General features: G+C 35.5%; 1 protein-coding gene across 2 annotated transcripts in view; it reads left to right on the top strand.

Annotated features, from left to right (window-relative positions):
* Syn1 (Syntrophin-like 1) overlaps positions 1 to 23,880 on the top strand; it is a 137,296-nt gene that overhangs the window by 60,598 nt on the left and 52,818 nt on the right. For both annotated transcript variants that reach the window (XM_090397440.1, XM_090397441.1), the window contains exon 3: positions 1,180 to 1,322. In XM_090397440.1, the coding sequence (XP_090253566.1) occupies positions 1,180 to 1,322 (143 nt within the window). The remainder of the gene's footprint in view (positions 1 to 1,179; positions 1,323 to 23,880) is intronic.

Genomic DNA, 23,880 nt, shown 5'->3' on the forward strand with positions numbered 1-23,880 from the left:
TTCTATTTAACTTAAAACGGTTAAAAATTTATAAACTTACATAAACATTTATAAATTATTTATTAGCACATATACATATGAATATATAAATACAAAATTAAGAAAGAAAAATTTAAGAAAAAAATGCATAAACACATACCAAAATCACCATTTTTGATATGTGTTTACTTCAGATTTTTCTTGAAAATTTCAACAGTTTCAAAATCGGAACTAGCAGCTTCTCCCATTATTCGTATGTTATGTAAGTTAAATCGGCTTTTGAATTGATAAAACCAACCTTTACTAGCTTTAAATGTATGCTTGCCGTATTTATCTTCTTGTTGTTTTTTCCTTGAATTGTCACATAGGCTGCATGCTTTTGTTTGAATCATAAACAAACTGAGAGGAATATTCTTGTTGATTTGATCATCTATCCATATCATTAAAAGCTTCTCCATTTCATTGAATTGGCCCTTCTCTTTTTTCGTTAAAATTGTACATTTCATATTAACTGCCTCTTTAGCTGCCTCCATTATTCTTGATTTATCTTTTATAATTGTTGAAACAGTTGAATGCAATAGTTTTTCTTGAATGCAATAGTTCTTGTGCTATTTCACCGACTTTCTTTCCTTTGTCATATGCTTTAATCACCTTCATTTTAGCATCTAAACTTAAAGCTTTCCTTGCCTTCTTTTTTATGTTGGAATTTTCATTAGTAGCATTAGTAGTATTACTTCTCTTACTGGGTTATGACGAGATACAAAAATTGCAACGAGAGAAACTAACACTTCGACTGCTGATTAGCAACTAACCTGCTAAAGGCTGTGATAAGTTAGAAGTGGGTGAATCATAGCAGCGGCTATTGCGTATTGGTGATAGGCTTTATTTGTCGACTAATGGCGACCCTGCAATCCGTATTCAAAAGTAATGTGATATATGTATGTATATGCTGGTGGCAAAGTTAAATTAGAGAATTTTTAATAATAATTTTTGGCTGTCATAAGTGCAAATTGTCTTAAGTCGAGGACTACCTGTACAATAAAATGGCAATATGGTATAAGAATATAGTTTTTATAATTGTTTATCTTATCATATTCAGAAATCATGATACATTATGAAAACTCTTACTGAAATAGGTAATTTATGCATTATCTAATAAAATGCTTATGCAGTCTTCATTTGGAAAATATTTCATTACAGATAACAGATGATGCTGGTGTAGTTCAGTGGAGACCAGTATTTGTAGCAATTACTGATAGAGACTTACTTTTATACGATCTTGTACCTTGGACCAAGGAAGCATGGGCTGTTCCTGTTAATAGTTTACCATTAGCACAAACAAGGTATATGTTTTCAATGACTGATTCAAATGATATAGTTTTTTCCTTTATGTATATATATATATATATATATATATTCACACACATATATAACACCGAGTGAGCTGTTAGAGATAACTAGCGTGATAGTTTTATGACCACTGTAAGCATTCTTAACAGCATTTTTTGCGATCGTGAAGTGGAAATCATGAAGCAGAAATACTCCTGTCTAGGATACAGGAAACACGTTCATCTGAAGATGGGTTGGTTAGTCTCATAAGGAGGTAGCTGGCTTTCCTTCCAGAAATAGAGATTTTTCATCTGACTCACCCAAGTAGCCAGAAGAACACATGTATGTTATGTAAATAATACAGACATAATATTCTGCCTTCATAAACTTAGTTGTTTTGACTGTAATGGAAAACAGAAACATTAACCTTGATGATATCCTGTAGTTTAATCAGATTTGCTAGCTATGGTTCTCTGTTGTGAATATCTCATTCCCATGATATCCAAGTGGTGCTCCATTGGTTTGAGATCCATGATTATTTTATGTGACACCTACTCACAGATGGTTGTAGACCTGTGTGAGCTAAGGAAAGGAATTTTTTTTATCTATTTTTATTCAATCTATATTTTTTTTTGTATTTAATTTATTTTTTACACAATCTGGAAACTAGAACAAACTGCTCTCTAGAGATCAAACATGGAACTTTTTCAAGCCATTTTAGGCTTCTAGTAAGTGGGGAAGTGGCTTTACACCAGTTATCGAAATTCATTTCTTACCTAAAGAAAATTGCAAATATTCATTTTCCCATGATGGGATTTGAATCTTCCGTCCTGTTGGTTGGAGAGTGGATAGACTGACCACTTGGCTAACCAGGCCGAGTGGATTGGAAGAAAGTACTAAAATTGAAATAGCAGATCATAATTTTTGGAAATATAACTCCTTCACCAAAGAAATTATCATGGTACTCTCTTCTGGAAAAGCACTGCTAATTTTCTTGACTGTATGATTTATCAGCACTGGGTACTTCAGAAAGATAGTTTTCCTGGTGCATATTAAGCAAACACACTAAACCCCCCATTTACCTTTTAGTAGGAAAAAAACAAAAACAAAGAAAAAAACCTACAGTTCTTGACAGAATGTGGTTTATGCTTCAAGTCAGTTCACACTGATAGTGATATCTTCACATTGGTTTAGGATACAAAAAAGTTTACAGGGAATTTAAAATAAAAAGTGAACACTAATTAGTTTCAAGAGAATAAAAATGAGTGTCATGTTGAAAATAAAATGATAAAGTTTTTTAAAAAGAATCAGTCAGTTAAAGATTTCAGAGACATAAAGTTAAATATTATTATTAAGAGCGACCTCTAGGGTGTCAGGGACTCATCAATGAAGGCCACATACAACATACACACCAGCTGTCTGGAATTCATTCACACTGCTTGCACACACAACATCCAATGGCAGCCCAATCACGCACCACTCTGAGAGAAAAAAACTTAGATCTCACACCTTTCTTGACGACAGTCATTCTCAGAGATGCCCTCTTGTCATTTCCCTAACTTCCATAAAATGAAAAATTCCATCAACTGAAATCCTGTATGATCCTTTCAGAAGTTTGCAAGTCTCAATCATCTTACTCTTCTTTCTTCTGTTTGCTAGTGTCAGCAATCTACAAATTCTCAATCTGTCTTGATAATCAGTATTCAACAATCCTGGTATCATTTTTAACATACTCTCTCCATTGTATCAGAATCACAACAGAGACCACACCTGAGCAGAATAGTCCAAATGAGGTCTTATCAAGGCCTTTGTAAAGAAGCAAAATGACATCCTTATCTTTACATGTGAAAGTTCGTTTCAGCATTACAATTATCTTTTGAATTGTATTTGCAGTCTTTGCTGCATGGCCCTAAACTTCAACTTGCTATTTACTAACAGTCCAAGATCCCTAGCCTGATCATTTTTTTCTAGCATAATCCCACCAACATAATCTGACATTGGATATCTAATCACACCCAAGTTCATGACTTTGCATTTACCTACATTGAACTGACATCCATTTTCTCATGTCCACAATTCCAGCCTATTCAAATCATTCTGCAAGTACTGTATATCAACCACATTCCTGATTATCATACTCTTTGCATCATCAGCAAATAGCTGTATGTTACCTGTCAAATTCCAATGTCATTAACATACAATTATATTAACAATTATATATTAATAACATTAATCCAATGTCATTAATATACAAGTTGACTACCAATGGACCATGGACTGATCCTTGACACACACCACTGGTTACCATGAATCTTGCAGACTCACATCCCCCCCCCCCCCGTATAATGTTTTATACGGGGGGATGTGTGTGTATCTATTTCTCTTGTCTAACTCGATGGTAACATTAGAGTCTCCATAGCTCAGTTGGTATAGACAAAGCCCTTTGGTCAGGAAGACCTGGATTCAATTCCTGTCCATGATGTGAGGTGAGGAACCTTTATCTGGTCTCATACAGAGTTAGAGTTTTTTCACCAAGAAACTTGGGTTTTTTGTCTCTCAGAACAGGCATGCCGGCCCCATGAACACACATGGATGTACAGAAGAGATCAACCCATCCTAAGGGACAGGGGAGGAAAGGGGATAACCCCATATGAAATAAATGGTAACATTATTATAAAATGTGAGCAAGTTGCTAAAACATGAACTTCCCTTTATAAACCCATGCTATTCATTGCAAAGTAGAGACTCTCTGTCAACCCATTTCTGAATGCGAGCCCTAACCTACTTTTCCAAAATCTTCACCACCACGCTTGAGATACTGATTGGTTGATAGTTGGATACATTGGTCTTTGCACCACTCTTGTGCAATACTATTACCATACATTCTTTCTACTCCTGTGGAATCTTACACAAATGTTATTGGAGTTATTATTGGCATATTTGAACTTGGAATGGAGGCAAAAATGAACAGTAAGAACAAGGTCATCCAGATGCTTGGCATGAAAATTGAGTATGTCTTGAGTGGTGTGGATTTTACAGAGATGGTTTGTTGTCAGGAGTATAATAGGTATGTATGCGTGGGTGAATGGAGCAGATGTATTTGAGAGATTAAACAAGAGAAGTGAGGGTCCGTAGAACGTGTGATATGTTAATGGATTGTGGTGATTTGAATGAAATTTGGGAACTGGAAGTGAAGAATACCAGACAAAAGGCAGTGATGGATGTAAGCCTAAGAATGCTGGCCAGAAGAGTGAGCATGAGAATATGAGTGCAGAGAATGTGATTGTGCATATGGAAATGATTACAAAAAGAAAGCTAGGCATAATTACAGAAGTAGAAGTGTGCCTGACTGAAGAAGCAAGAGCTGGCATGACGTGGAAATGGAAGAAAGTCTGACTGAAGCAATAGCAAGAATGATTGCTGGAATGCAAGATTGAAGAATAAAATGATTCTTCGACTCTTGAAAAATGAAATGAGGCATGTATAGAATGAAATTATATGTATGGAAGAGTGCAAGAGAATAAAATGAAATATAGTGGAGAGAAAGAATTAGATGACTCAAGAATCTCACTATATGGAGATTCATGTCATAAAAGGTATGATAGATGAGAGGGGTGCACAAGGTATGTTTTCCAGGAGGGAGAATGAACAGAATGATTGAGGTGCTGGATATGAGAAGTAAGCATGCGAGGGAGTTAGTGGTTGTGGTTGGAACAAATAATTTGGTTGGACATAGGAGAATGTGAGATTGGATATCAAGAGATTATTGAGGAGTGTCAAAGACAATGGTGTAGTAGAAAGAGTAGTTTATGTGTTGACCAGATATGACAATGATGAGTTGCAGCAGAGAGCAAAGATCTTGAATGGAATGTTAGCAGAAATGTGAGGAGAAAGGAGAACAGTTTGCAACATGTGGGATGAGTTAGGAGAATGCGAGATTGGATATCAAGAGATTATTGAGGAGTGTAAAAGACAACGGTGTAGTAGAAAGAATAGTTTGTGTTGCCCAGGTATGACAATGATGAGTTGCAGCAGAGAGCAAAGATCTTGAATGGAATGTTAGCAGAAATGTGAGAAGAAAGGAGAACAATTTGCAACATGTGGGATGAGTTTGAGAAACTAATGGAACTATATAAGAGTGGTGGACTGTATCTGAATAGTTTAATGAGTCATTTGGAAAGGTTGCTGTTGTAAGGAAGCATAATGAGCGATGCAAACAAGGTATCTGTGATAGTCAAAGAAGATGTGAATGAGCTGGAAAGTGGACTAGGTGAGACTGATCTTGTGAATGGAAAAGAGAATAAGAATGCAAGTTGGACAGGGAAATGGGGTGGGCCAGGGAGGTCAGGGAAATACAGTGCAAATAGAGTGGATTCTTAATGCTGTAACAAATGCATGTATGTGGATGGTAAGCATAGGAATGGAACACTTGGTGGGGTACATGGGGCAGAAGGTGAATAGACAGGAGGAGGTGAAAAAGTCTCAATGATGGGGCATGAGTAGGACTGGTTATAGACCAAGAGATGAACTGTTATGCTTATTTATAAATGCCAGGAGTATCAGAAATAAGGGAGATGAAATTGTTGCATCGATTGAGTTTGTGTACCCCAAAATAGTTGGGATAAGTGAAACATGGTTGGATGAGAATACCATCTTGATGGGAATAGAAATGGAGGGATGTGATGTTTTTCATGAAGATAGGAAAGGCAAGAAGGGAGGGGAAGCACTGCTGATAGCAGCGGGAATTATGTCTGCACAAGGATGACGTACAAGGAAAAAAAATGTGGCGGTGGTTTTGAAGCAGTATGATGTGAAGCGGAAGTTGATTGAATGAGATATTTGGTGGGTATTGCTATAGGCCAGGGAGTGTGGAAGGTGGAGACAAAGAAATGTGTAGACAACTTGGCTTAATGAGTATACAAAAGGTGATCATTATGGATAATTTCAATTAAGCAATATTAATCTACAATTAGTCTACAAAATTACTTACAAAATCAATTAGTCTTCAAAGAGATAGCAACAGGGAATAACGAGAATGAATTTGAGTTCTTAAGGGACAACAATCTTAGGCAGTATGTAATGCAGGGCACAGGAGGGTTAAGAGTCTTAGATCTGGTTATATCATCAGAGGATGTGATTGTGAATGGAGTGTCTAATCTTCCCACCATTATTGATAGTGACCATGAAGTGATCAGCTGGGTTGCTACCAGTCATATGAAACCTTTTATAAAGAAAGGGATATGTGTGCTGGCCTGGTTGGCTGAGTGGTTAGCATATTTGCTCTCCAGCCAAAAGGCTGCGGGTTCAAGTCCTGCCATGGGCATGGATGTTTGTGATTGTCTGTGGAAAGACTACTGGTAGTCGGTGGTAGATGGCATTGTGTAGTTGCGGTTAGTGCAGTGGATTGAGTGGTGGAGACAGAGCTGTAGAGCAAGTGCTCTCCCTCGATGAGTCTTTGGACTCCATGGAGGTGTCAAAATAATAATGATAATGTGGAACTACAAGGCTGGTGATTATGGAAAGCTTAGGAGACAACTTGGAACTATAGTGTGGAAAGAGGAGTTAAGTGGGAAGGATATAGATGCTATGTCTGAGTATATTCCAGAGGTGAAAAGATTAAACACAATAGGAGTAAAATGGATGAATGAAGAGATTAAGCATGAAATCTGGAAGAAGAATGCACTGTGGAGGCAACACAATATGAATGTTTGCAATGATCAGTTGCATGAAGAGTACAAAGAGTATGCCAAGAAGGTGACTCAATTTTTAAAGGCAGCAAAATTGCAGTATGAGAAGAAATTAGCAACTCAAGCTAAGAAAAATCCTAGTGAGTTCTTTCAATATGTGGCAAGTAGAAGGAGTAATGACTGGGAGGATGATGCTGGCAGATAGGTAACCAATGCATAGGATATAGTTAAGTATCAGTTTATCGGTATATTTCATTCTCGTGAAGAAAACTTAAGGGAAAGCTGGAGTGTAGAGTGTATGGTGGAGGAGGGGCTGATGGTGAATGAGCTGGAAGCATATAAGGCAATAGAATTTGACACTATATCACCACTTGTCTTAAGGGAATACTCTATAGAATTAATGACACCTTTGGCACACCTGTTTAATATGAGTCTTTCAACAGGGCAAGTCCTGAAGGATTGGAAGGTGGGAAAAGCTGTTCCACTTCACAAAGTAGGGTTAAAATTGAGGCTACAAATTAGTCTAATTTGTAGCCTCAATTTATGTGTCTAATTAGTCAATTTGTGTGTCTGCAGTTGTTGTTAAGGTGTCAGAGAAGTTGGTGAGGACTAGGATTCACAAGTGGATCAATAATAGCAGTATTCTTTATGATGCAGCATGAGTTTGTTAATGGGAGGTCATGTTAATGGCAAAGCCTTTGATGGACTAGTAAGTTGGATAGGTGATTGGCTGTCAGACAGGTATCAGCAGATTGTGTATGGAGGAATCCCAAAAGAAGTTGCTAGTGGAGTGCCATAGGGATCTGTTTTGGAACCATTATTGTTTAATTTGTACTTTAATGATAGCAGCTGTTTGCTGATGATGAAATGTTGGGAAGAACTATGAGAAGTAGAGCATATTTTGTGACCTTGCTAGAGAATCTGAATAGACTATATGAGTGGACAAACAAGTGGGGTTATCAATTTAATGTTGCAAAGTGCAAGGTTGTGAAATTTGGTAGGCGAGGTTAGGATGCAGAGTATACAATTAATGGAGAAATTTTGAAGGAGGTGTGAGGGGATGGGAGATCTGGGAGTGATGGTGGACAGAGACTTGAAGTTTAGGGGTGATATTGCTAAAATTGTAAGAACATCCCAAGATTATGGTAATAATGAGTTCAGAAGCAAAGAGGTTATGGTTCTAGTGTGTAAGGCTTTGATTAGATCACATATGGGCTACTGTGCATGCATTTGGTTGCCTGGTTTTCAGGAGGGGGAGGATGTATTGGAGAAGGTTTATTAAGTTAGTGTCAGGTTATGGAATGTCAAATACAAGGAGAGATTGAGGGGGGGGGGGGATGCAACTTACAGAGCCTTGCGAATAGAAGAAGAAGAAGAGGGAACATAATTAAGACATATAAACGTGTGGACAGACTTATGTGTTCGTCGAACATTTGTTTATTATTTTAACGGTATAATAGAACACAGAAACTAAGTAAATAAATAATTTATTAACTTAATGCTGATATTTCGCTGGTGTTATAACCAGCATCTTCAGAGCACAAAAACACTGTTTGTCACAATACGCGAGACTAAAACAACATGATGCACACCATCTGCATAAAGTAAAGTTCAGATTAACAGCTCTAATTTTGACATCAGACATTTCTGTCTCCTCTTTTCTGAACTATTAACCAGTTTTCGTAACCCACAATCTGGCTTCATGGTAGACATTCACACAGATAATGCAAACTTGGTCACCTGTTTCGGAATTCCCCCAAAAATATCCAGGTGGCCAAATTTCAGCACAACTGTCATAACAGCTAAATTGGTGAACATAACAGAGCTTGTATTCACAATGGGCTTGAGCTTGAAAACCATACTTATGTCATGAGATTTCAGGAGATTGGCAATTTTGAGAGAAAGTTTGCCAGTATAAGGGATGGAATATAGGTATGATGCATACCTAGTGAACAATGACTGACCCGTACCAGCTTCCACGCTCCACATGTTTGTTTTTTCTTTTGTGCAGTGTTCCTACATGTTTGGTTTTAGGTTATGTAATGTTTCATGTTTATCACTTATTGTATTTTTTGTTCTTCCTAACCTAGAAGAAGCCGTTAACATATGTGGTAAAACTAGTCAATTTAACTATCTATATTGTCATGGCCTACTAAACCCAGTGTTAGGTTATCACTTGTCACAGTCGAATATGTTAGTCAGCTTTGACATTGTTTCTCTATTTGCCAACATTCCATTATCTGACACCAGTAGTTTACTATATGATGATTTCCCTCCTTGTGTGAAGATTTTTAATTTGTTATACAATCAGGATATTTCTACTGGAAAAACAAGATCTATAGACAGGTTGAAGGCACAGCCATGAGTAACCCTATGGCTCCACTTTTGGCAGAGTTTGTTGATAGGAAAATATGTAGGAATAAGATGATATTTCTTTAAAATTCTATCAGTAGATATGGAGATATACCAGAAATATAAGGGATCAGAACCCTGCATTCTGTTGAATAAAAATTCTATAGACAATATGAATGTAAGATCTCCTTGGAGAGAGAGAGAAAGAATATAACTTAATATACCCAATTATATCTATTGTGTGTGTGTGTGTGTGTGTGTAGTAAATATTTTAATTTTTTTTTGTACTTGAGCTTCATTCTTTGAAATATACAACATGCTGATTATTATTATTCTATGGAGTCAGACTCATCTGGGAGGCCCCTTTGTCATACACACAGCCCATCATGCCTTGTCTTAAATACATTCAAATTTTCTGCAGACACCACACTTTCAGGCAATGCATTCCAGCAGTCATTCACAACTCTCAATGCTAAAAAAAAAAAAAACCTGCTTTTCACTTATACAACTCCTAGGGATGACCTCTCGTTCTTCCCTGATCTCCAAATTATATGAAAAAAACTCTTCAACAGTTAATCCTATAGTAATCCCTTACCAACTTGTACTCTATCACCTCTTCCTCCTATCCACTAGACTGTACATTGCATCTTCTCAACCTTTCTTCATATTTAACATTCCAGAGATTAGAAACCACCTTAGTCAATTGCCTCTGGACCCCTTTCCGACATCTCTTCATTCTTTTGAAAACCAGGTGACCAAATCTGTGCATAGTAGTCTATATATGGCCTAATCAGAGCATTATACAATGATACCAGAATCTTTTTATTTCTACAAGCCAATATCCTCCACAGAATTCCCCATTGTCTGTATTCTACACACACACACACGAGGGTGGTCTGAAAAGTTCTCAAGCCTAACAATGAAAAAATGAATTTATAATTTCAAAATTATTTTTATTTTTCAACATAATCTCCCTTAAGACTAGTACATTTATTCCAGTGATGCTGCAGCATCCCATCCCTATAGTGGTTCTCAGTAAGATTTGCAAAATACCTCTTGACAGCTGCAATCACCTCTTGATTTGAAGAAAATGCTGACCAGCGAGGAAGAGATAGAGGTCAGAGGGAGCTAAATCTGGGGAACAGGGTGGATGTTCCAATAATTCATAATGCAGATCCCTTAATTTTCCCATTGCCAAAACACCTTTGTGGGCAGATGCATTGTCCTGATGAAAGATGATTTTTTTTTCTTCTGCAAACCAGATCTTTTCTCATGAATTTTTTCATCTAGTCTGGTTAAAAGAACGGAATAATATTCCTGGTTATTGTTTTACCCTTTTCAAGATAATTAATAAACAAAATGCCTTTAGCATCGCAAAACACCGATGTCTTGTCTTCTTTGGCACTGAACAACTGGCTTCTGTCTACTGTTTTGACTGCTGTTTGAATTCTGGCATGTACTGGCGAATCCAAGTCTCATCCATAGTAATAAATCGACGCACAAAATCAGTTTTATTCTTGTTAAAACACTCCAAGCCCTGTTCAGAGATTTTCATGCGAGTGCGATTTTGATCTGTGTGGCACTCATCTTGCGCAAAGCTTTTTCATTTGCAATTCTTCATGCAAAATATATCCTACACGTTCTTTTGAAATGCCTATAGTCTCAGCAATTTCATGCACTTTGACTCACCAGTCATCCAATACCATATCGTGCACTTGATCAATGATTTCTGGTGGATGTCCTTGATCAATACCATATCGTACACTTGATCAATGATTTCTGGTGGATGTCCTTGATCAATGATTTCTGGTGGATCACTTTTTGGATGTCCTTCATGTGGATAATCTTCAAGGCTGGTATGGCCATGTTTAAACTTGGCAGTCCATTTCTTAATTGTCGAAAACAAAAGAGAAGAGTGCCCATAAACTTTTATGAACTTCGAATGAATTTCTTTTGGCATTAAACCTTCTTTTACAAAAGAATTTTATAACCGTATGATACTCAATTTTATCCATTTCAAGGGCTACAGACAACACTTTTGTTTCAGACAGCTGTATAAAACAAACTACTTGATAGAATGACTTGCAATTTCACATGGATGCTTATGACAGATGTACCAACTTAGAAAAAAAAAAAAAAAAATCGCGGCGATAGTGTTGCTATCTATGGTCAAGGCCGAGAACTTTTCAGACCACTCATGTATATAGAAAACCTAATAATTCCTATAATTATTAGGTTTAATGGAATAAATATAGCACAAAGAAACAATTAAACATAACTTTAATGGATCCTATATTTTGTCTCTGCCACAGAGATATTATTAGGAACACAATCTTAAATTTGTATTAACAAATTTAAGACACAATCTTAAATTTGTATTAACAAATTTAAGATTATTACACACCAAACCACTTATTTTGGTGTGTAATAAACAAATTTATTACACACCAAACCACTCAAAACAATAAGCAGAAAAAAGTTAAGACTAAAACATTGTGCCCTTCGATTGGAAAAGACTCGGGTTTGATTCTCGTCGTGACAAGGGGAATCCTTATGTGGGCTTTTTTAATTGAAAGTAAGTTAGCAGATCTCATATGGTGGTAGCAGGATTTTTCATCCCAAGTACAGACAAATTGGCCTTCAGAACACATGCAGTTTAGAGACAAAAATATAGTGATGATGGGTGGTTGATGGCGTTGATGGTAGTAGTGTCATAGTAGGAGAATTAAATAATAGTAGAGAGGGTGAGATGTATTTAGTGAAGTAGAATGCCCTCCCACGATGAGTCCTTGGACTCCCTGGAAGTGTCACATATTAATAATAATAATAAAAGCCTGAAGTTCTATGAGGGGCACTCCATATGGGTGTCGTTGGGTGCAAAGCCTAAGAATTAGTTTTCCAAATCTTATGAAAGATTTATTTACCATGTTTATTAAGATTAGGTTGGTTTTTCAAATCTGCTACTGATTCTAAGAAAAGTCTTTCAAGTCTTTCTTTTATATTTGTTGTGATGAAACATAGTAGTTTTTTTTTCAAATATAGTATTAGAAAATGAACTTACCTACATACATTTTGACTGATAGTAATGATACATTACCTTATAATTCACATCAACAGATTGACATTGACACAGTGCCTTATGCCAGTGATGATGAATCTTAGACAGTATTAGGGTTTTATTGAAAACACCTTGTGAAATTTTGTTAGATACAGGAGCACATATTTCTTTTATTTCTTGGTCACTTTAATAAAATTAAAGAATTGATTCCTGATAATATAGAATTAGATATTCAATTAGTTTGATAGGTATCTTTGAAACTGAAATTTTTATTTCTAAAAAGAACAGTGCATTTCTTTTCATTCCTTGTTTTCATTTGATGGTTTCTCGTTGCTATTTGTTCTTCGAGAGACATCTAATTCTAAAATACAGATTACTCTTGGTCTTGATTTCCTAAAGAAATATAAACTTGTCTGTAATTTCTTGGATGGTACTATTTCTCTTTGTGCAAAGATGCAAAATTGAAATATATACTCTGAAGTTTGATTCCAAACAAGATCAAATGCTTGAAACTGAAACAATAAACACAGATGAATCAGAGATAGTTCTCTAATCCAGAGTATTTTAATAATAAGGTGTGTGACATCTTTTTGGCAACTCGTATATGAAAATATGACTTCTGTATTACTTCAAACTTGATATTACTTCTGGGTCTGGCTCCCACTGATGAGACCTCAATAAAGGTCGAAACCGGTCTGGGTGGTGACCCTTCCCATAATGCATAGCATTATACATACCCGTAAGGATATATGCTTTGCATTTTGGGATACTGAGGCAAGTGATGTGAAGTCATACCACTTTTACCACGAGTTTCCCCAATCCTGAAAATAGTTCAGGCGCAAACTTGTTTGCTTACACTTGGATAAAGGATTAAACCAAGTATATAATTTATTGGTATCTTTAATTTAAACACAGATGAAGTAGAAGTTGGATTTGTTTCAATAATTAAATGCCATGAGTTGATATAATGAAAAGAATTATAAAAAGAGAAGACTCACGTAAAAAAACCTATTAACAACATAGAAGTTTTGCCTAAATATCATAGGCATTGTTGATATAAGATCACAGAATAGCTATTAAAGAACAGACAAGTGTCATCTATTGAGCTAACTTATTTTTTAAAAAAAATTATATATGTCTATCCTGTTTTGTGGGAGATTGTACTTTTTAAATCTGCTAATCTTTCCTAACTTTAGACAAAAGTCTATGTATATATTTATAATTTTTTTTAAATAAGTTAGGAAATTATTTACTTTTTTTTTTAGTTACCTTACATTAGCCAGGTGATGTATTTTAGAATTGTCTGTTATTGTTTAATTGCATTTTGAGATATAGTACTAATGATGCATCGGATACTTAGGCGAAAATTTTAACGTTAATGTGACCCCATTTTTATAATTTTTTTGTTAAAGAACTCAGAATAAAAGAGAAATCGAAGAAAATGCAATGAAATTGGGAACTACAGCCCATGAAAAGAAGCTAGTCAATATATTCTTTGAGTCTGTACTGAAACTGTTCTCTAATGTCTTTATCAGAGATACTGTTTGTCTTGTACTACTGCCCTTGAGCATTCTGTGTACAACTTACTACTCAGACACTTACCTGCCTGGGAACCTTTGTGGCTCAGTACGGTTTGACAATGCTGTTTGGTCGGAAAGACCTGAGTTCGAATCAGTCTAGGACACGATAAACCTTTATTAGGGTTTTTCAACTGAAGGGGAGTTAGCCAGTCTCATACAGAGATAGAGGGTTTTTGAGGTGGAAAATATCATGATGTAGTAGAAAGAAATTCAGTTGTTTATGAATTTATATTAGAAACTAGTAAACTAAGTTCCCAGAACATAAGAGCATTCATCTTCTTCTCTTCAAGGATTAGGTATTTGCATGTTTTGGCTTCAGTTGGTATTTCCATCTTGTCATTGGTCTTCTCCCCCCCTCCCCTTTTGGTCTTGATTTATCCACCTCTTTTGGTAACCAGTCTTTTCATCCTAAATAGATGTTCTTTCCATTTCTCTCTATATTCCCTGATCTTTTCATTTATGTTATAAATATCTAGTTCTTTTCTGATTTTTTCATTTCTTATATGGTTCAATTTTGTGCATCCTTTAATTGTTCTTAAAAATCCCATCTCTGCAACTTGTATTTTACTTTCGACTTTCTTTTCAGCTGAACATGCTTCTGAACTATGTAATAGAGTGGTTGTTACTTTGTAAAATTTTAGTTGAGTTTCTTGTCTTGTTTTTTTTTATTCAGTGTCCTTTAAATTGTTCCACAGATTTTCTGAAATTACTTTCTTTTTTTCATCTATATCTTTTAGATATGCTATTATGCAGCCTAAATAATTAAAATGTGTCATCTGTTCTATTTTATTTTCTATAACTATTTTTGATCTAACATGATCCTGACCTTTAAATGCCGTAACTTTTGTTTTCATTTGTGAAATTTTTAAATTGTATCGTTGTCTTATTTTGTTTAATTCATAAACTGATTTTTGAAGGTCATCTTCATTGTCTTTTGATATAATCTGACATCTGCATACATGCATTTACAGATGATCAGTATATGAAAAGTATATTCATACTTTTATATACTGACTGAGATCCGAGAATTAGAACAAACAATTAAATTGATAAAATACGCAACATGTTTCATCGGAGTGGCCAACTTCTTCAGGCATGAGAGAACATAGAAAGCCAAAATTATTCAATATTATACTTATATTATTCAATCTTTATGTCACAAGTATCCTTAAAATATTAAAATATCATAGAAAGCCAATAAAAAATACTATAAAGAAATGTTGAGTCACTATAAAAATATAAATTTGACTATAAACCACAGTTAACTTTGAACTGGAGCTACAGTCCGTGTTAAAGTTCTATTGTTAGACACCTGTGCACGTGTGGCTTCATGAATGCACCAATATCTGACAGCAGAGCTGAATGAGTCCAGTAAATTGTAGCTGAGGTTACTGTTCATATGGAGAGGGTCCATGACAATTTCTTTAGACTCGACTATTCGGCGTTCTACCTCATCGTGGCATATGTGAAGGTTTGAAGTTGTCGTCCAGTTTATCTCATGTTGGCGGCCTTCATTATTTCTGTTTATTTACTGAAAACAGAGCATGGCTTGAGAGGGCACTAGCTCTGGTTCTTTTGTAAGCAATGTCTCTTCGGTGTTCTTCGAGATGTAGGAGGATGGATTTTTCCGTTTGGCCATAGTATGGTTTTCCATAGTCACGTGATTTTGTACACATCTGGGAATTGTAGATGGTTGTGAGCTTGTTTGTATTTGCTTAAACTTGATCTTAGTTTGGGAATAGTAGAGAAACAAATTCTTCTTAGTTTCTTGGAAAGTGTGCTGATGTATGGCAAGGAGATATAACCTTTGGTGTCGTCCTGTGTTTCTACATTGACGACGATATAGTTGTTTATTGATAGTTTTTGAAGAGTAGCCATTGTTTTTGAAGGTCCTTTTGGGAAAGAAGAGTTTTGGAAAAGTTTAACATAAGAATGTGCTTCTCTACTCTTCCCAAACTAAGATCAAGTTTAAGCAAATACAAACAAGCTCACAACCAGCTACAATTCCCAGGTGTGTACAAAATCACATGTGACTGCGGAAAACCATTGCTTACAAAAGAACCAGAGCTAGTGCTCTGGTTCTTTTGTAAGCAATGTCCTGTATTCAGTAAACACAAATAACGAAGGCTGCCAACATGAGATAAACTGGACAACAACTTCAAACCTTCACACATACCATGACGAGGTAGAACGCCGCATAGTCGAGTCTAAAGTAATTGTCATGGTACCTCTCCATATAAACAGTAACCTCAGCTACAATTTACCGGTGTTAGATCTTGATTGATGACTCTATCAAGAATAGAACTACTCCATTCAAGATTTAACAAGAGAACAATATCAAGCAAAAGCACACTTGTACTCTTGGCAAAGCAGACATAATATGTAAAGATGTAGATATTAACTTTGCTTAAAAAAAGGAATTAAAATATAAAAGAAGAGGTTGAATCTTAAATTAAAATGAGATTGAAGTAGGAAATAAATATTAAATTGTACTATGTTTAAGGTTATTGTCTAAATTAGACGGAATCTTAATTTGTCAAAAACATCAATGTTAAATCATCGCTCATTAGGTCATCAAAGATGACCTAATGAGCGATGAGTAGGCATTCGTGGAAGGCGCAAGAAATTCGCTTTCCCCAAAAAAGGCGATGCGCATACAGCAAGGAGGTGACATCACTCAGTGACAGCGAATGGGAGAGTGTCATAGACAAGTTTGGAGTGCGGAAAAAGGGCACTATAATGGGGTTTAAAACGGATTCACATTGTTGAGAGGGACTACTTATTTTTAGCTTCCTTTTACATTTTTTCCTGGTTCCTGTGGTGTTCCCCTGGTCGCGTGTGCTCTCCCTGTGAGTCTCCTGCTTGAAGTTCCCAAGTGGAACAGCATGCCTGATATCCAAAAAGACCTGTGAAGACGGCAAAGCGGCAGCGTGTTTCCCGTTGCTGAGTGATACAAGTCGAAGAAAGTATAGCACGAGATGATGGCAGTGTTCGAGTTTTAGACCATTGGTGTGGATCTAACTGATGAGAAAGCAGCAAAGGATTCCTTTGAAGGTAAATCACATTAGAAGCGACGACGCGAAAAGTTGGTAAGCCCAGAAGAAACAAGTGTCGAATTCGGGACGAGCATGTGACTCCCATGTGACGGCAATCCATCGTACAGAGGGACAATCTATAACAAAGAACAGACGGAAGGATCGAGAAATCATCTAATAAGGTGGTAATGTACAAATCTTTTTTATGTGTTATCCATTGGTGATGAAGGTGTAAAATGGACAGAGTTTAGAAAAGAAGATAGAGAGATTTTTGAGACAATTTCCTGTGTTATGTTAATTGAATGGACTGGTAGTCTACGTTCATAAGTTATATAGGCAAAGTTTAATGTGAATGGGTCATTAGTAACAGTAATCTAGTTTAATACTGACATCCATGTTTGTAATATAGATGAACATAGGATTCTCATAAGTGTGTTTTAATAGCCTGTCTATTTGATTATTATTACCCTGCTTTACTTGTATTTTAGTATTAACCTTGATTTGCTTAATTATATGTGTTGTTTAAATTGTAATGTCTTAGATAAGTAATTAATGTGATTTACCATGTATACCCGAGTTTGTCTGAGTTGATTGAATTTTACCACTCACAAAATTATCGAACCTAAGTTTAGAGGAAAGAAGGGAAATTTAAGATTGTCAAGACCATGATTGTATACTGAGAACTCAATCTACCTAACTACTTAATCTATATAAGGTATTACTCGAATTCTGGGAAAGTTATTTCGGATAAGAATTTCTATCCTAGAGTTCTGACTGGCGCAGCATTAACAAATAAATTTCGTCAGAGCTTGAAGAGAGAAACAGCCCCCAGAAAGTCAGTTTAGAAGCCAGATCTCAGTAGGCACAAGGAGAACAATAGAGGTAAATTATATAAGAAAACAATGACATAACACCGGAATCATTCAGCTCTGCTGTCAGATATTGGCGCACTCGTGAAGCCACATGCGCACAGGTGTCTAACAATAGAATTTTAACATGGACTGTAGTTCCAGTTCAAAGTTAACCATGGTTTATAGTTGAATTTATAGTTTTATAGTGACTCAATATTTCTTTATAGTGTTTTTTATTGGCTTTCTATGTTCTCTTATGCCTGAAGAAGTCAGCCACTCTGATGAAACATGTTGCGTATTTAATAAATTTAATTGTTTGTTCTAATTCTCAGATCTCAGTCAGTATATAAAAGTATGAACATATCCCAATTCTGAGTTAATACAACAAATCATCATCATATATATATATATATATATATATATATGGGAATAAATTTTTAACTTGGGTATATTGTATATTAGGATAACCAAGCAATTTTATATGCTTGGTTATTTTAGCTCCTAATCCCAAGTATGCAAACAATTAAGTTTGCGCCTGAAACAAAGTTCAAGTCTAAAGATGGTACAACACCAGGGCAACTCATTGTAAAGGTGGCTAAAGCTTTGATCACTATTCTTAGTATTTTCCCATAATGTAAAGCACATCTCACTAGAAGATGTATACTGCAATGCATTATGGGTGGGGTCACTACCCAGACCGGTTTCGACCTTTTTTGAGGTCTCCTCAGTGAGTAGCTAGACCCTAAATACCAAGGTTTTAGTAATACAAAGCCTTATCAACTTTACCTATATAAGTTGCAACAAGGTGTATTAAGTTTTAATAAAAATCTCTGGAGGAGATATTGATGGGAATAAATTTTTAACTTGGGTATATTGTATATTAGGATATTAGGATAACCAAGCAATTTTATATGCTTGGTTATTTTAGCTCCTAATCCCAAGTATGCAAACAATTAAGTTTGCGCCTGAAACAAAGTTCAAGTCTAAAGATGGTACAACACCAGGGCAACTCATTGTAAAGGTGGCTAAAGCTTTGATCACTATTCTTAGTATTTTCCCATAATGTAAAGCACATCTCACTAGAAGATGTATACTGCAATGCATTATGGGTGGGGTCACTACCCAGACCGGTTTCGACCTTTTTTGAGGTCTCCTTACCTATATATCAACTTATATAGGTAAAGTTGATAAGGCTTTGTATTACTAAAACCTTGGTATTTAGGGTCTAGCTACTCACTGAGGAGACCTCAAAAAAGGTCGAAACCGGTCTGGGTAGTGACCCCACCCATAATGCATTGCAGTATACATCTTCTAGTGAGATGTGCTTTACATTATGGGAAAATACTAAGAATAGTGATCAAAGCTTTAGCCACCTTTACAATGAGTTGCCCTGGTGTTGTACCATCTTTAGACTTGAACTTTGTTTCAGGCGCAAACTTAATTGTTTGCATACTTGGGATTAGGAGCTAAAATAACCAAGCATATAAAATTGCTTGGTTATCCTAATATCCTAATATACAATATACCCAAGTTAAAAATTTATTCCCATCAATATCTCCTCCAGAGATTTTTATTAAAACTTAATACACCTTGTTGCAACTTATATAGGTAAAGTTGATAAGGCTTTGTATTACTAAAACCTTGGTATTTAGGGTCTAGCTACTCACTGAGGAGACCTCAAAAAAGGTCGAAACCGGTCTGGGTAGTGACCCCACCCATAATGCATTGCAGTATACATCTTCTAGTGAGATGTGCTTTACATTATGGGAAAATACTAAGAATAGTGATCAAAGCTTTAGCCACCTTTACAATGAGTTGCCCTGGTGTTGTACCATCTTTAGACTTGAACTTTGTTTCAGGCGCAAACTTAATTGTTTGCATACTTGGGATTAGGAGCTAAAATAACCAAGCATATAAAATTGCTTGGTTATCCTAATATCCTAATATATATATATATATATATATATATATACAGGGTGTTCGGGATAAATTTGACATATTTATAATTAATTATATTTTTCCGTAAGTTACATGTATTAACACACACTTCTCTTCATTTAAAAGTTTGGACCCTTCTTCATTCATATACAAGATGTCAGAAAGGATGGATAGCTGGAACCCACCTGAATCATGGAAGAGAATAACTTGTATCATGATGATTCGTGCCCGCCATCAAAATAAGGATATTACGACTGCTGCCCAATGCTCCCTGAATACAGTAAAAACAATCAGGCATGAACTAGAGACTTGCAATGGTGACTACGAGGATGTAGCAAGAAGAAAGATCCCTAGCAGACGATCTGATTGCGTTCGTACAGCAGAATTCCTCGCAAATCTGCAGGAACAGGTGTTGAAGAACCCTGGCATTGGAATTCGGGCTTTGTTCGTGGAGTTGCTAACTGTAGTCAAGCCCTGGATAACAAGGGTAGCCAATGGTAGGCCGTATGTATGGCAGCAGGATTCGGCCCCTTGCCACACCTCTGGGAAAAGTCAAAAATGGTTGTCTGAAAATTTCTACGACTTCACCAGTCCAAATGTTTGGCCTCCAAACTCCCCAGACCTTAACCCCATGGATTATTTTGTATGGGGCGCAGTTGAAAAAGACACCAATCGCACTTCCAGTAATACAAAAGCCCAGTTAATGGATAAAATTAAAACAGTTTTTGCGGCCCTTCCCAGGGAGACTGTAGCATCAGCTTGTTCGAGGTTCCGAAGCAGAATTGAAGCTGTGATCGATGCTAATGGTGGTTATTTTGAGTAAATCTTGTTGATAGTATTGTAATTAACTCTGCCTGTAATGTTTTTTTGTCAATTCATTAAATTTAATAGATACAAAGAAGATTTTCTTTTTCCTTACGAAACTGTCAAATTTATCCCGAACACCCTGTATATATATATATATATATATATATATATATATTGAATAGAGTTGGAGATAAGCTACATCCTTGTCTGACATTCTTATTTATTTTAATTTTTTCTGTTAATTTATTACCTAACTGTAACTATTTTTGTATCTTTATATAAAATTTATATCAAATGTAATGGATATCCTTGTTTTTTTATTTATTCCATAGTTTTTCTCTGTGTATTTTATCAAAAGCTTTCTCCTAATCTATAAAGGCCAGATGAGTCTCTGAATTAAATTCTTGTATTTTTTCAATAATTTATTGTCACATAAATATGGTCTATACACAATCTTCCATGTCTGAAACCATTTTGCTTTTCTGAGAATAGTTGTTTACGATATTTCTGAGTCTTTTATTCAGGATTTTACTGTAAATTTTGTAACCTGTATTTAATAAACTTATTCCTCTTTAATTTCTACAATCATGTCTCCTTTTTTAAATATAAATATAACTTTAACTTTTCACTAATCTGATGGAACCTTAAATTTCCTCCAACAGTTATTTATTAATTTTAAGAAGCTGTGATGTAAATATTCTCTATGATTCTTTCAAAGATATGTATTTATACCATCTAATCTGTTTTGATTTTCTATTTTTTGATACTTTTATTGTTTTAGTTCTAAACCGATTGGATCTATATCAGTACTGATTTCTTCATTATTGTTTTCTGTTATTAAATTTGGGTCATACCATAAATTCTTATGTTCTATCCATTGTTTCTCTTGTATTATGTTGATTTGTGCTGTATCTCTTCCTTCATTGTTTAATTTTATTAATATTTGGTAGGTTATTTCTTTTGTTTTTGTATATTTCTTCTGTTTCCTTTGTATGTTTTTGAAGGGATGATTTGTATGCCATTTGTTTTTCTTTTATTGCATTTTTTATATCTGTGTTCATTTTTAATGTTTTTCTTTTTAATATTTTATTTTTCTTTCCAAGTGCTTCAGAGGGTGCTTTATGGATTATCTTTATTAAAGTTTTCCATTCTTCTTCTATATCTTCACTGATTTAGGCTTCTTTTAGCTAATCCGTTAATTGTGATTGCTGTAGCATTCTAATGCTTTTTCTTGTAATATTGTTCTATTTCTTGTTTTTTCCTATTTACTTTCTTTCTTTCTTCATTTTGTTAGTAGTTTCTAAAATAGAAACTACTAAGAAATGATCTGAAAAAATTTCTTTTTTCCTCTGTAAACACGTACATTTTTTACACTTGAAGCTAGTTTCTGATTAATAACGATATAATCAATTATAAATCTTGTTCCTTTGCCATTCCATTTATATTTATTTATATTCTTTTTTTTTTTTTTTGAAAAAAAAGTATTAGTTATTTTAAAATTATTGAAAATCCCAAAGTCTAATAGTTATTGACCATGGTTATTCATGAGAAGTTCTTCATATTTTCCTAAGACATTTGGGATTGGATTATTTCCAACTCTAGCATTAAGAGCTCCTGCTATTAATATATAGTAATTTTTATTACATTTATTTAACTGATTTTGTTGTTCTTCATAAAATTGTTCGGAATTCTTTCCTACCTTCTTCATACTTCTATGATGTTTAAGGTAGCTTCTATTTGTTTTTAATTTAAATGTTATAATTTGATCATTTACAAAATTGTACTTTCATATTCTGTTTTTCCATTTATTATTGATTGAAAGGCCACACCACTAAAAGCTCTGATATGTTGGTTCACTCCATTATATAGCACAGTAAAACCATCTGTATCCATCACACATCCACATGGCTACTTTTAAAATGTCCAAGATTCCTAATCGTTTATCTTTATTCTTTCTTGGTCGTTTTCCATTGTTTCAGTCTGATGAATTTTCTATTTCAAGCATCTGAGTTAGAAATTTTTTACTTGGTAAGGTAACCAGCCTTATGCAAAATTCCCAACCTGGAGGATCAGGGTATCTCTCTTAGTCTGGCCCCCTACCTCTTGACCTGTTCAGTTAGGGTGGCCCTACCAGTGGCTTAGCTACTGCTGGCATAGCTCGAGGTCATTGGCGCATGCAAGTCTCCTTACCACGTCAAGGTGTTGATTCCATTAAGGAGGAAGAGCATTCATAAATATATTTATTAAATATAAGAATCTTATTCCTAGTGATTTTGTACATTTTAGATAATAAGATTATTATTATTATTATTACTGGCAGCTCCAAGGAGTTCTTAGGCTCATCGAGGGAGGCCCAACATCATGTCAAGAACAACTATTCAACATTCACACAGTATCTATCATACTTTACCTTAAACTCATTTACAGTCATGGCACCCACAACAGACTCTGGCAGCTTATTCCACTCATTTACCACTCTCCAAGTAAAAAAAACCTAGCTCTAAACCCCTGCTAACCACATTCTTACCAAGCTTCCATGGATGGCCCCTAGTCCTCCCACTACCAGTCCTATTCTCAAAAATATCTTCTGAATTAATCTTATAGAAACCCTTCAGTAATTTGAATGTCTCAATCATATCATGCCTATCAACCAATTTCTGCAGCCCACAAATCTTCAATCTGTTCTCATAAGGTTCATTCCATAGTCCTGCTATTATCTTGGTCACTCGTCTCTGGATCTTCTCCACCTCCTCCCCATCGAGAAGAAACCTTGGTGCCCATATCTGGGCACAGTTGTCTAGATGGGGTCTTATCAAGGTTCAATACAGAGGAACAATAACCTGTTTGTCTCTGTTCGTCAAAGTGTTTTTCAGCAACCAAGTGATTTGATGAGCTGATTTAGGCACTTTTGCGATGTGTCCCCTAAACTTCAACTCCCTATCCACCAACACTCCCAAATCCCTGGCCTCGTCAATCTCCTGGAGTACAGTTCCACCAATGTGATGTACTGCTGCTAATATTTTCACCCCAAAATGCAAAACCTTACATTTTTCCACATTAAATTGACATCCATTCTCCTTAGCCCAGTCCTCCATCCAAATCATCCTGCAAAGTTTTGACATCCTGAGCATTCACTATTGCTCTACCTAACTTTGCATCATCTGCAAACAGATGCACATATCCTCTCAGATCCTTTCCTATTAAACATATTAAACAGTAGTGGTCCAAGAACAGAACCCTGTGGCACACCACTAGTCACAGGCC

This window comes from Typopeltis vanoorti, chromosome 9 (genome assembly GCF_054136105.1).
Source record: "Typopeltis vanoorti isolate ZY-2024b chromosome 9, IOZ_Tvanoo_1.0, whole genome shotgun sequence".
Classification (NCBI taxonomy): domain Eukaryota; kingdom Metazoa; phylum Arthropoda; class Arachnida; order Uropygi; family Thelyphonidae; genus Typopeltis; species Typopeltis vanoorti.